The sequence below is a fragment of the Podarcis pityusensis genome (genome assembly GCF_964106645.2).
Source record: "Podarcis pityusensis genome assembly, chromosome: 2".
Lineage (NCBI taxonomy): Eukaryota > Metazoa > Chordata > Lepidosauria > Squamata > Lacertidae > Podarcis > Podarcis pityusensis.
In genome coordinates this window covers 9598891-9612128 of record NC_138029.1, presented here as the reverse complement: position 1 = coordinate 9612128, position 13238 = coordinate 9598891, and the positions used below count along the sequence as shown (strand labels likewise).

Here is a 13238-nt window from a genome sequence, read left to right as displayed (position 1 = left end):
ACAATACAGCGTTAAATATTAAAAACTTCCCTGAACAGGGCTGCCTTCTGATGTCTTTTAAAAATAGGATAGCTACTTATTTCCTTCACATCTGAAGGGAGGGTGTTCCACAGGGCGGGCGCCACTACCAAGAAGGCCCTCTGCCTGGTTCCCTGTAACCTCACTTCTCGCAATGAAGGAACTGCCAGAAGGCCCTTGGAGCTGGACCTCAGTGTCCGGGTAGAACGATGGGAGTGGAGATGCTCCTTCAGATATACTGGACCAAGGCCGTTTAGGGCTTTAAAGGTCAGCACCAACACTTTGAATTGTGCTTGGAAACGTCCTGGGAGCCAATGCAGATCTCTCAGGACCGGTGTTATGTGGTCCCGGCGGCCACTCCCAGTCACCAGTCTAGCTGCCGCATTCTGGATTAATTGCAGTTTCCAGGTGACCTTCAAAGGTAGCCCCACGTAGAGCGCATTGCAGTAGTCCAAGCGGGAGATAACTAGAGCATGCACCACTCTGGTGAGGCAGTCCGCGGGCAGGTAGGGTCTTAGCCTGCGTACCAGGTGGAGCTGATAGACATGCAAAGCCTTGCACTCTGCCACGGAGCTTAATAGCCACTAGGTTCTCAGAGCCAAGGTCCCTGGTTCAAGCGCTGTGATCCTGGTCAGCCGTGATATTATTTAGATGCATGTTTAATCTGTTCTGTGGGCCGCAGTTACCCTTTTCTCCAAAGGTGTGTCCTGATGAGAAGATTGCCGGCAGCTTTTGTGTCACGTGCCTTTGTCGATGGCCTCGTGCGTGGTTGAAGGCGTGGGCGGCATAATTAGGGTTCGGTACGCCCTGTGGCTGCCTTTGCCTTTGGGTTCCTCAGCAGATGGCTAGAGATTTTACCTCCAGCACCGCACACCGTCAAAGGGAGAGAAAGCCTTTTTTAATTGGAAGCCAATGACATTCACTAAAGAGGCTGAGCCGCGTTTGTGGCACTGATGGATGAGCTCTGGCGAGACAGAATGATAACAGCTAGGCCCCTTGTGGGAAGCGAGCGGTGCGCTGTCATTGGGAAATGAATGAATGACTTTTCCATTTCCCATTGATTCAACAGGGACACGTGTCGCATGGTAATGACCCACGTTAGAGGATGGCGGGAGCACAATTGATTGTCACTGGGTGGCATCCAGTTGGGAGATGGTATTTATAACTCGCTGGTCTCTTGGAGTTCCAGAATATGTTGCGGGGGGGGGGGATTATTTTTCAACACGCACAGAAATAAGGAAACAAAAAAAAGGCGTTACAGACATATCACCCTCTAGGTAAAGGTAAAGGGACCCTTGACCATTAGGTCCAGTCATGGCCGACTCTGGGGTTGCGGCGCTCATCTCGTTTTATTGGCCGAGGGAGCCGGCGTACAGCTTCCGGGTCAGGTGGCCAGCATGACTAAGCCGCTTCTGGCGAACCAGAGCAGCGCACGGAAACTCCGTTTACCTTCCCGCCGGAGCGGTACCTATTTATCTACTTGCACTTTGAAGTGCTTTCGAACTGCTAGGTTGGCAGGAGCAGGGACCGAGCAACGGGAGCTCACCCCATTGCCGGGATTCCAACCGCCGACCTTCTGATCGGCAAGTCCCAGGCTCTGTGGTTTAACCCACAGCGCTACCCACGTCCCCCATGTCGCCCTCTGTATGCGTGTTATTATCTATCAAACTTGTGTCACAACCTTATTCCAAAACACTGAATGAATGCACCCTGCATCCCTCAGAAATTCCTGTAAATAAACCTTCCCAGACTCTGCACCTTCCTGATGTTCTGGACTATACCTGTCATTAACCCCAGCCATAGGGCCTGACTGACTGAGACTGTTGCATGTTGTACCACACAAGGGCCTTGCTAATGGGGGTCAACACTCAAGGGCACCAATTCCGCTGTAATTGTATCAACATTGCTAATTTATTGATATGCATAGTTCGCAAAGACTCGTGATGCTGATTTAGCCAGGTTTTCAATATTTTGGGAAAGTTTCCCTGCAACATTCAGTCTTGCGGAATTATTTTATATGCCAATTCCCTAAGCATGACGTTAACATAATATTTTGGCATGCCCCAAAGAAAAGGAGACAGGTGGAACTTACTTGATTATCTCCGAAATAATGATATTTACCTATTTCTAAAGGTTTCGTATTATTTCACACTCCCGCCAAATATATTTCATATTTGCTTAATCACAAAACCAACATTTCCTAGATGTTTGTTTATCCACTCTCCTGAGTCTGCACGATCCGTAAAGGCAGTTTCCATGTCATGAAATAATACATTTACACCCTTTTGTTACCAAGAATCTGGTCTGTGCATTATCATAGGGAGGAAAGGGTCCTTTTTACATGTAATATTATGTCTCTGCCACCATCATTTGTACATTTGTAGTGACTTGCTCAACGCCACCCAGTTAGTTTCATGGCCAGTTGGGGATTTGAACCCTGTTTTCTTCCAGGTTCTAATTTGATACTCTAACCACTATGCCCAGTGGCATACCTAGGGGTTGGCCTCTGCCAAGAGTGGGGGCCCAGGAGGGTGCAAAAATCGCACCTCTCTGCTCTGGCTTGGAGTGGCTCGGAGCTCACCTGCCTGTCCGCACACTCCTTGGGGAGTCCTCCACTGCTCTGGGTGGCTGGGCAAGGTGCATAGGCTCGTCTGCAAAGGGCACAAGGGACATGGGCACAGGTACATCTCCTTGCCAAGGGTGCAAGGAAGCCTGGGTACGCTTCTGACTATGCTACATGTTATGCTACAGAGTGATATACCGTATTTTTCGCTCTATAAGATGCACCAGACCACAAGACGCACCTAATTTTTGGAGGAGGAAAACAAGAAAAGAAAAAATTCTGAATCTCAGAAGCCAGACCAGCAAGAGGGATCGCTGCACAGTGAAAGTAGCAATCCCTCTTGCTGTTCTGGCTTCTAGGATAGCTGCGCAGCCTGCATTCGCTCCATAAGACGCACACACATTTCCCCTTACTTTTTAGGAGGGAAAAAGTGAGTCTTATAGAGCAAAAAATACGATAAGCAAAAGACAAGTCCCTGCCCCAAGGGCCTTCAGCAGTTATGTCTTCTTGAGCTTTTGTTGCCCTTAGTTCATGAATGCCAGGCTAAAACCGATTCTTGGCCTGGGTAGCCATTCCATGAAAATGGAAAATGAAAGCTGATGTTTTGTTTTTTAATCGGGATGGGGAATAGGAGTAAAACGGCACATAACTTAATCCAAAATCTACCCAGGGAACTGCCAGGAAAGCTCAACACCCCACACTCAAGAAATACATTCATGCAGAACCATATAATGCATGCAAATATGCTTAACTTAAACGGCTCGATATGCAGGTTTTATTTTGGGTAGGTGGTTGGGGCGTAGGAAAAGATGCGGCCTAATAACTAGAGGAGGGACACGGGTGGCACTGTGGGTTAAACCACAGAGCCTAGGACTTGCTGATCAGAAGGTCGGCTGTTCGAATCCTCGCGACAGGGTGAGCTCGCATTGCTCGGTCCCTGCTCCTGCCAACCTAGCAGTTCGAAAGCACGTCAAAGTGCAAGTAGATAAATAGGTACCGCTCCGGCGGGAAGGTAAACGGCGTTTCTGTGCGCTGCTCTGGTTCGCCAGAAGCGGCTTAGTCATGCTGGCCACATGACCCGGAAGCTGTACGCCGGCTCCCTCGGCCAATAAAGCGAGATGAGCGCCGCAACCCCAGAGTCAGCCACGACTGGACCTAATGGTCAGGGGTCCCTTTACCTTTACCTTTAATAACTAAAGGCCAGGAGAAACAGCTAGGTGACAAGTCTTGCAAGACAGAGGATCTGTGCCCTGTGGATACTTTTCCAATATCCCTTCACAAATCATGAGGACTAGCTATAAAGAGAATTACTTCGCCATGTAAATGATTGTGCAAGGCACAGTCTATTCTTGTACAGCAGCCCTGTGAAATGGCTTTGGGTTGAGTGATGGTACCTTGCCCAAAGCCACCCTGAAAGCTTTGTTCCTGAGCAGAGACTTGAACCTGGGTCTCCCCCGTCCAAACGCATATGTGTTGGAAATCGCATGAGCATGCACAGAGCCGCATAAGAGAAATTATTCCAGTGACACGGGTGCTTTGTAGCAAAGTGACGAACTCAGGCTAAGCTGGAGGTGGAAATGGATCGAGGTGCAATCCAGATGGACTCAGACCTCACCTCTTAACATTCATATACAGTGCTACCTTGGTTCTCAAACTTAATCCGTTCTAGGAGTCCGTTCCAAAACCAAAGCGTTCCAAAACCAAGTGCATTTTCCCATAGAAAGTAAAGCAAAATGCATTAATCCATTCCAGACTTTTGAAAACAACCCGTAGAACAGCAATTTAACATGAATTTTACTATCTAGCGAGACCATTGATCCATAAAATGAAAGCAATAAACAATGTACTGCAGTCACACAATCAATCAATCAGTAGCTGAACTGGGTTCCACACAGTAACAAAAAAAAAGAGCCGCAAAAACAAAATGCAAAATAAATAGCAAAAACAGACAGACCTCAGTGTAACACTCAAAATGGAAGTGTGGCACTCAAAACGGAAGCGTAACACTCAAAACAGAGCACGTTCAGCTTCTGAAAAAAGTTGGCAAACCAGAACACTTCCGGGTTTGCAGTGTTTGGGTTCCAAATTGTTTGAGTACCAAGGCATTTGAGAACCAAGGTACCACTGTATTCATTTGTTCGTTTGCTTATGTAGTACCCTCAACCTGTGTGGTGCAAGAAGGCCCTGAAGAGCATCCAATCTGAAGTTTGATAGAAGAAAGGGGGGGGGGAAGTGGCAAGTGGGGAAAACAATGTACCATCACTCCAATTGCATGTGCTTGGCCTTGGTTAGAGGCTTAGGCTGCAGTCCTAACCCTGCTTAACCAGTGAGGAAGCCCCATTGACATACTGTATTTTTCACTCCATAAGATGCACCTAGTTTTTAGAGGAGGAAAACAAGGAAAAAAAATATTCTGAATGAAACAGTGGATGTATGATTTTTGTGGTTCATGCTGTGGCCACAGACATGATATGTGATTTGATGGTGAGTTTGGTGTAGCCCAATGCAAAAATCCTGAGAATCCATGTGGATCCGTGCTTTGTAACCACGTTTTTGTGCCATTGCGGCCCCACGAAACAATGGATGCGTGATTTTTTGGTGCAGGCTGTAGCCATGGACATGCTATGTGATCTGATGGTGAATTTGGGGTGACCCAGTACAAACATCCTGAGGATCCATGTGCTTTTACCTCCCCCCTCCCAGGCAGCCTCCTTTATTGCTAGAGTCCCTTATCTCCCCTTCCGATCGCTTGCTGATCAGCTGATCAGCGGCTTTGTTTCAACACCCCCTTTCCCTCTTTCTAAACAAACAAAAAAAAGCACGATCTGCTTTTTGCCCCAGGGCAATTCGGCTCCAGGGACGACGCATTCGCTCCATAAGACGCACAGACATTTCCCCTTACTTTTTAGGAGGAAATAAGTGCGTCTTATGGAGTGAAAAATACAGTACTTCTGGGTAGACTAGCTTAGGACTGTGCCCTAAAGTGTGGCAAGAGAACTTGGGTTGTGCCAAAGGCTCCAAGGGATGGATTGAGGAAGGATTTGGTGCAAGTGAGAGCGAGGGGTCACACAGGTGTGTGCTGGGAGGCAGTTCCAAGCTTATGGGGCAGCAAGGGAGAAAGGCAATTGGAATTGCTTGCGGGAGCAAGAGCGGTGACTGGTGGTGGTGGAGGGGCTTTGGACTTGGGCAGGGATTTGTTGCTGGGATGATATGAACAAAGAGATCGACCACAAAGCAGACTGGAAGCCAACGTAGCAATTTCAGGACATATGGGTCAGAGCAAGGAGTGAGGCGAATGCGTTTGTCAGAGTGCCTGATAAAAGTGAAGGGACGTAGGTAAAAACCACAGAAGGGTGGAGAGAAGGTTGCAAGAGAAGATGAAAAGCAGGGTGAGGGTCAGAGTTTCTTGAGTCTTTGCTGAAGAGCAGAAGAGACAAAGAAGGGCTGTATTTTTGTGACATGCTTGAATATGGGGAACAAAGGAGAGTGAGGAGTCAAAGATCAAGCCAGCATGATGAGAGGCTAAAAGAAACTGAGGTGCCTTATTGGACCCTATTTTCAGAGTTCCCCCAGCCCTGAACCCAGACAACCATCTTATATTTCCTTCCTTCTTTCGACAGGCTTGATTATCCACGAAGGCTCCTCGGTGTATCGAATATTCAAGCGTTGGCAAGCGGTGAACCAGCAGTGGAAGGTGCTGAACTACGACAAAGCCAAGGACCTAGGGGAACCAATTGGCGGGAGCACAAAGCCCGGAGGGCGGAATTCACGGACGAACCCCTCCTCGGGGAGTGAGAGGACCTCCCAGCGGGGCCAGCGGGTTAGGACTATTTTGAACCATCACTGTGGTTATACAATTCTGCACATTCTCAGCCACCTGCGGCCTAACGAACATCGCGGGGGCTCCAGTTCCAGCCGCGAGGTTGTCATGAGGGTCACGACGGTATAATAACAGCCTACGGGGCCTTTGCCAGGAGGGAGAGGCTCCACGGTTCCCATGGAAGGAAGAAGCTGATGCCTTCATCTTCCGCACAGGCTCCATTCTGAGCCCTTACGGGGCGGGGCGCACGCTGTATACTGTCCGATGCAGGAGGTTGCCTGGTTCCGTGGTGTTGCCGCCGCAGACCCCACCCGCCTCTTCCTTGTTGTGCGTGGGGAGTGCCTCAACTTGGTTGCACCTTCCTACCCTCCCATCAATGTGAATTTTTCTTTCTTTCTCTCTCCATCCAGCTTGTGGTGAAAGGAGAGACAACCCCCCTCCCCCCAAAAAACCCCCAAACCCTCCTTTGTTATGACTAAACTCCTTGGAAGTGTGGTGGGGTTTTTATTTATTTATTTAATTTTTTAAAAATCAAAACAACAACACACACACACACACAAAAACAACCAGCCCCTGCCTGGTTCCTTCTGAACGAGTCTTGGCGCCAACCAATCCAGATATTTGAAAACATTTTTACCTCATCTTTCAAAGGAAATCCTGCCAGAAGACCCATCCTGCCTTTCCAACCCATCCCATTGGTCTCTCTGACTGGGGGACACCAACCAGAGAGGTTCTGAACTTTTACCCATCCCTCCAAAATAATAATGGTGCAATAAACATGTTTCTTAAAGCAAAATGGCATCTTGCAATAAGATATATTACCTGTGCATTTCATCTTTAATTTAATGCATGGAAATCTCCTTCTCTTCCTCCCTCTGCCCCTCTTCTTTTCTCCTTCTCTCTGACAATGGAAGGATAAAGAATTGTTTATATACATGAAGGTGTCCTTCAGTTGCGTTGTTCACTTTCCGTTCAAAAAGTCTGTTCCAGTCAGGTCAGGGTATGTGCAATGTGTCGTCTAGTAGGCATGTGGAGATGATGGGGATGTTTATACAGTGAAGGGATCCTTGTGTTAACTTTTAGGACAGGGATGGGGAATCTGTGGCCCTACAAATGTTGCTGAACTGCAACTCCTGTTATTCTTGACCGTTCGCCATGCTGGCAGGGGCTGATGGCAGACCCACAGGGCCCTCATCCCGATTTTACGGAAGGTTCTGGCAAGAAAGAAACTAAAGCCTTAAGAACGACCATTGCTGCCTTGGTTTTAAGGACCCAAACACATTTAGGGCCCAATCCTATGCTTGCTGACTTGGAAGTACACCTCTTCATTGGGGCTCGCTCCTGATCACGCCTAGCAATAGCAGCTGGTGTGTTGAGGCAGAGCTGACTGGCGTCACTTCAACTTCATTGCATGGCCTGGGGCAGGGCAGGGCAGTGGCAAGCTCAGGGTGGCACAGATGCACCAGTGCGAGTGCTGGTTTGGCTCTGCTGGCACATCAGTGTGGCCCTGACCTTGCTACTGCTCTACTCCACCCCAGCCCCATCCAGGTAAGCTGGCGTTAGGAGGACGCTTCCGTCGTTCTGCCCCACCACACCTACCCTAACCGGTGCCTAGGACTGCAGCCTTGGCAGCCCCAGGCAACTACCGTATTTTTTGCTCTATAGGACTCACTTTTTCGCTCCTAAAAAGTAAGGGGAAATGTGTGTGCGTCTTATGGAGTGAATGCAGGCTGCGCAGCTATCACAGAAGCCAGAACAGCAAGCGCAGCGATCCCTCTTGCTGTTCTGGCTTCTGAGATTCAGAATATTTTTTTTTCTTGTTTTCCTCCTCCAAAAGCTAGGTGCGTCTTGTGGTCTGGTGCGTCTTATAGGGCGAAAAATGCGGTATCTCTCACCTCTTTCTTGCCTGTACTGCATCAGGGCAGAGTTCAAGAGAAACTTGAAATGATCCACTGTAAGAATTCCCAGCGAATTTTCAATCACATGTCCACATTTTGGAATTTACGCTCTGTACACGCAGGTTGTTTTGTTTCCTCAAGTCACTGTGCAAACATGGGATCTGTTGCATTTAGGAATTTTCAGCTCTGTGCTTTTTGAAAAGGGTGTGTGTTTAAGTTCATACGGTTACAGAAGGAAAGTTTGCTGTCTTGTTTATGGGGAAACCCAATGGAGATTTGGAAGAAGCTGGAGGTGTTAAGAGGAGTGGAACTTTGTGTGCCTTGACCAGTGTCCCTTCTACTGTAGCTGCTGTGATCAGGGCCAGGCTAGATGTTTGCTAGGTACATACCATATTTTTCACTCTATAGGATGCACCCGACCATAGGACGCACCTTGTTTTAGAGGGGGAGAACAAGAAAAAAAATTCTCCCCCTCTCTGCTCAGTGCCCTTTCAGCGAAGCGGCAGGAGAAACGGATCCCCTTCCATTTCTCCTCCCGCTTTGCTGAAGGGGCGCTGCACAGCTCTCCCTCTCTGTGAAGCCAGGAGAGTCTTGCTCTCCCGGCTTCAGCAAAAGGAACCCGAAGTCTTCAGAGTGCAGCGCGAGTTCCCGCTGCGGCCCAAAAGCGAAGGGAACCCGAAGCCTTTGGAGCGCAGCGTGAGGTCCCGCTGCGTTCCAAAGGCTTCAGGCGGCTATCCCTGAAGCCTGGAGAGCGAGAGGGGTTGGTGCGCACCCCTTCATACCCTCCGGAGCATGGAGGGAGCGCTCCCTCTGCGCTTTGGAGGCTTCGTGTTGCTTTCGCTGAAGCCAAGGAGCCTGCATTCGCTCCATAGGATGCACAAACATTTCCCCTTACCTTTTGGAGGGGGAAAAGTGTGTCCTATAGAGCGAAAAATACTGTAGTATACAGCTACACATCTAGCTTTGTTTACTCAATTACAGACATGGAGAAAGTGGAGGGTATCTCTTCCCTCCCCAGTGCAATTGGAATTGCATGGTGATCTGCCATGTTGCCCTTGATGGTGAAGGATTGGAAGTGGTAAAAACCAATCTTGTATGCATGGCCAGGAGCTAGTGGGGAGTCCAATTTAATGTCAAAGGGAACTTATTCATAAGACTCTTAGACCCTCATATATTTGTGAGTTGGGGGACAGATGGCATTTCAGTCACACTGCAGAGGGATGAGATAAGCCTCTCCACCTTTTGCCTTCCCAGTAAGGACTCACCCCCACTTTTAAATAAGTAAGGAAAACACACGCCCTAGATGTGTTCCTGCATGCTATGGATATAACAGTCATCTAGCTCAGTGCTCCCCAACCATTTTATCACCGCGGACCGGTAAATGTTTGATAATTTTTCTGTGGCCCGCTTGTTTTCAGCTGAGTCCCCCCCTCCGTGCACTTACCTCACAGCAGCTTCTCTTCAGTCCCCGTGTCTCCGACCTCGAGTCCTCAGTCCTCCCGTGGCGCCTCCTCCTCGGCCAATGGCGTGAGGTTTGCCTTTCGGCCAATCAGGAAGCGGGAGGACCCGCTCCCTGATTGGCCAGGAGGAGCCTCAGTGTAACAGTAGCGAATTTTCATTCGCTATTGTCACACAATGGGCGGGCTTGAGAGGGCGCAATGCTCTGCGCCTCAGCCGCCCGCCACAGTGAAATGATTTGAAGTTCCTCGGGCGGCCCGGTGCCAATTGATCCACGGACCGGCACTGGGCCGCGGCCCGGGGGTTGGGGAACACTGATCTAGCTTAGTTCAGCACCTCTGCCATTCTTTCGCTGTAACATACTTCCAGAATCCTTGCCTTTCCCTGTATCCATTCCCGTGTGGTTCTCACTTCTGCGTCTATCAAAATGGGGCAATATGCATATTCAGTAAAAACAGCTACTGAAATAGTACTACTTCAAAACGTAGGGGTTGCAAAAGGAGCATTCAATGTCAAAAACTCTATTTGCGGGAAAATAATACATTAGTGAGGAGTTCCAGGCTAACCTCCCTGATATCTTAGAATTTTACATTCAGGGAGGGTTTCCGTAAACAAAAAAAAGTGCAGACACATCCATACAATTTAAGAGCTGGAACACCCTGCATTCTGAAGTCGTTTGGTCCCAAGAGAGCTCTACTGTATGCATGTCTGAATCTCACAACTGCCTTGACGATATGAAAACCTAGTAGCCATTATACAAAGTGAATACCTGCCCGGGTGCAAAGCTTGCATACTTGATTCTTCTGAGTGTGATTCTGAGTTGCATTGGCATATCATGCATATACAGTATTTTAAAGGCAGCCTAAACATCCAGCCCGATCTGCACGCCTGAAAGAATATTTGCCACTAAGAGGAAGATTCTGCAACCGGAATGCATTTATGCAAATTAAGCATATTATGCAAATTTTTGCGACATTGTTAAGACTGGCTGTATGGAATGTGGAGTTTCTTTTCTGAATAAAAGATTAGGCTGGGGGTTCTCAATGCAACAGAAACACCAAGGCGATGGAAGAATGGAGTAGGCCTTGTGCTTTATAAACACGATCCCAGAGCCACAACCCTACTTTCTTTCTGAAACCTGCCAGAAAGCAGCCACAAAATGACCCAAAATACAGGTCCTTGCAGTATAGGAATGGATGGTGTATGTGATGTGAATTTTCTTAGTCCCAGGACAGTCTCTGCAGTTTACACATCTCGTCCTCTAGTCTGAAATACAAAATAGGTGAATTTCTATCTTTTATTGGGCCAACACAGAGATTGCAGCTGGAGATGGCTGCTGATCCTAATCTTTGACTATCGTGTAGCTATCAATAGGATTCTTCAGGAAGTCTGTATCTGTAGGAACCTCTGGAATTTTGACACTCTTCTGCAGAAACAAATGCAAATGTTTGTTCATGGAACAGTTGAGTCTATGTAGCCCCAGGCAGCAGTTTCCAAAGCATCGATTTCGGTTTTAAGGATATCACGGAAAAGTCTCGCTCAATGTGGGTGATGAGGAGGGGGAGATGGGCAGTGGAACCAAACAGCAAGGGATCTTGCAGAAACCCCATCAGTGAATGTATAAAAAAGTTGACTAGATCATTGCTTGTGAGGGATGGTCTAGGTAGAATTAATCCTCTTGGGAAGTTGTGAGGAGAGAAATCAGATGAGAGAAACCCCCTTCATGAAGTGTGGGGGTAAGCACCCGGTCCAACAATCCCCATCATGAGACCTTATAGCATGGGTAGGCAAACTAAGGCCCAGGGGCCGGGGCCGGCCCAATCTCCTTCTCAATCCGGCCCGCGGACGGTCTGGGAATCCACCTGTTTTTACATGAGTAGAATGTGTGCTTTTATTTAAAATGCATCTCTGGGTTATTTGTGGAGCATAGGAATTTGTTCACCCCCCCCCCAGAATATAGCCTGGCCCCCCACAAGGTCCGAGGGGCAGTGGACCGGCCCCCTGCTGTAAAAGTTTGCTGACCCCTGCCTTATAGCATACACATTTTTAAAACAGGCTGGGGGAGGGTAAATTCAAGCAGTAGGTAAAAAAATCAACAGTAGCAAACAACAGTCACCCCTGGACTCAGCATTGGGGCCAGCATGTGATATCCTCAGGCAGCTTCCCAGTGCTCCAGCAGTGACCCACCTGACATACTTGCAAGAGGCTTTCTTAACTAGTCCTTTTGCCCTGATTAAATGCCAGGCTGCTAGGTCTGAGAGCTGCCATTTTAACTTTTCCCATTGCCCTGGACGTACTGTCGCTCCAGGACACTGGAAATTAAAATGCCAGCTTCATTGCAGCACGGCTGCTTTCTGCTGTGGTGCCACCCAGTAAGATTACTGGGCTGACATCGGAAGGGGAAACTTAAGAGGGTATTTTGTTAAGCGCCTCACTCAAATGAACTGGCCACCCCTTGGGTGGGGCAGGTAAGATCCGAGGGGAGGTCAGGAAAAATCAATCTCTTCATTGCTCTCAGTATTGAGTTATGGACAGCTGACAGCTTTTACGGCCACTGCTGCTGAAATCCCAATTTCCTACTGCTCAGAGGGATAGCCCCCATTGCTCATCCTCAGAAGCTGTTGTGTGAAACAACGGCAACAATGCCACTCCTGTTGAATCAGCAGCGTTTGGTTCATCTTGGCTTGGTGGCTGAATGTGCTCTACTGTGGTAGGGGGACACGGGTGGCCCTGTGGTCTAAACCACTGAGCCTCTTGGGCTTGCTGATCGGAATGTCGGCGGTTTGAATCCCCGCGACGGGGTGAGTTCCCATTGCTCGGTCCCAGCTCCTGCCAACCTAGCAGTTTGAAAGCATGCCAGTGCAAGTAGATAAATAGATACCGCTGCGGCGGGAAGGTAAACGGCGTTTCCGTGCGCTCTGGCACTCATCGTGGTCCTCCGTGCACCAGTAGCGGTTTAGTCATGCTGGCCACATGACCCGGAAAGCTGTCTGTGGACAAACACCGGCTCCCTCTGCCTGAAAGCGAGATGAGTGCCGCAACTCCATAGTCGCCTTTGACTGGACTTAACCATCCAGGGGTCCTTTACCTTTTTTACGGTGGCAGTCTGGCAGCACAGAGCCAATGAGAAGTGGCAGTGGTGCCTCTGAGTGAGCTGAGACCTCGCCTTTCCTCTGGCCAAGTGGTTCCAAACTGGAAGGAAAGCATGGCATGGAGCGAACATAATTTTAATCACTGTTGTTACCTTGCTTGGGCTTTTTTATTTTTTTGCCTGCTTTGTACCCTTTTCAAGGGCTTGTGGGGCAGGTGCCCCTATCGCTCTGCCTTTGTTACACAACCATTTGGAATCCTTTGAGCCAGAGTATTCTCGCTGCTGCAACTCCTGCACTGTGATCGACAGAGAAAGAGAGCGAGGGGGAGAGAGAACTTTAAAAAGACTGACCTATGCTGAACGCTTCCCTTTTAAGAAATGTCAATGGAG

The 13238-nt window shown here is 48.6% G+C and overlaps 1 protein-coding gene across 1 annotated transcript in view; it reads left to right on the top strand.

Annotated features, from left to right (window-relative positions):
• Positions 1-7197, top strand: part of MARCHF9 (membrane associated ring-CH-type finger 9) — a 49382-nt gene extending 42185 nt beyond the window's left edge. The window contains exon 4 of the mRNA XM_080994909.1: positions 6202-7197. Coding sequence (XP_080851035.1) covers positions 6202-6530 — 329 coding nt within the window. The 3' untranslated portion in view covers positions 6531-7197. The remainder of the gene's footprint in view (positions 1-6201) is intronic.
• The last annotated feature ends 6041 nt before the right edge of the window (positions 7198-13238 follow it).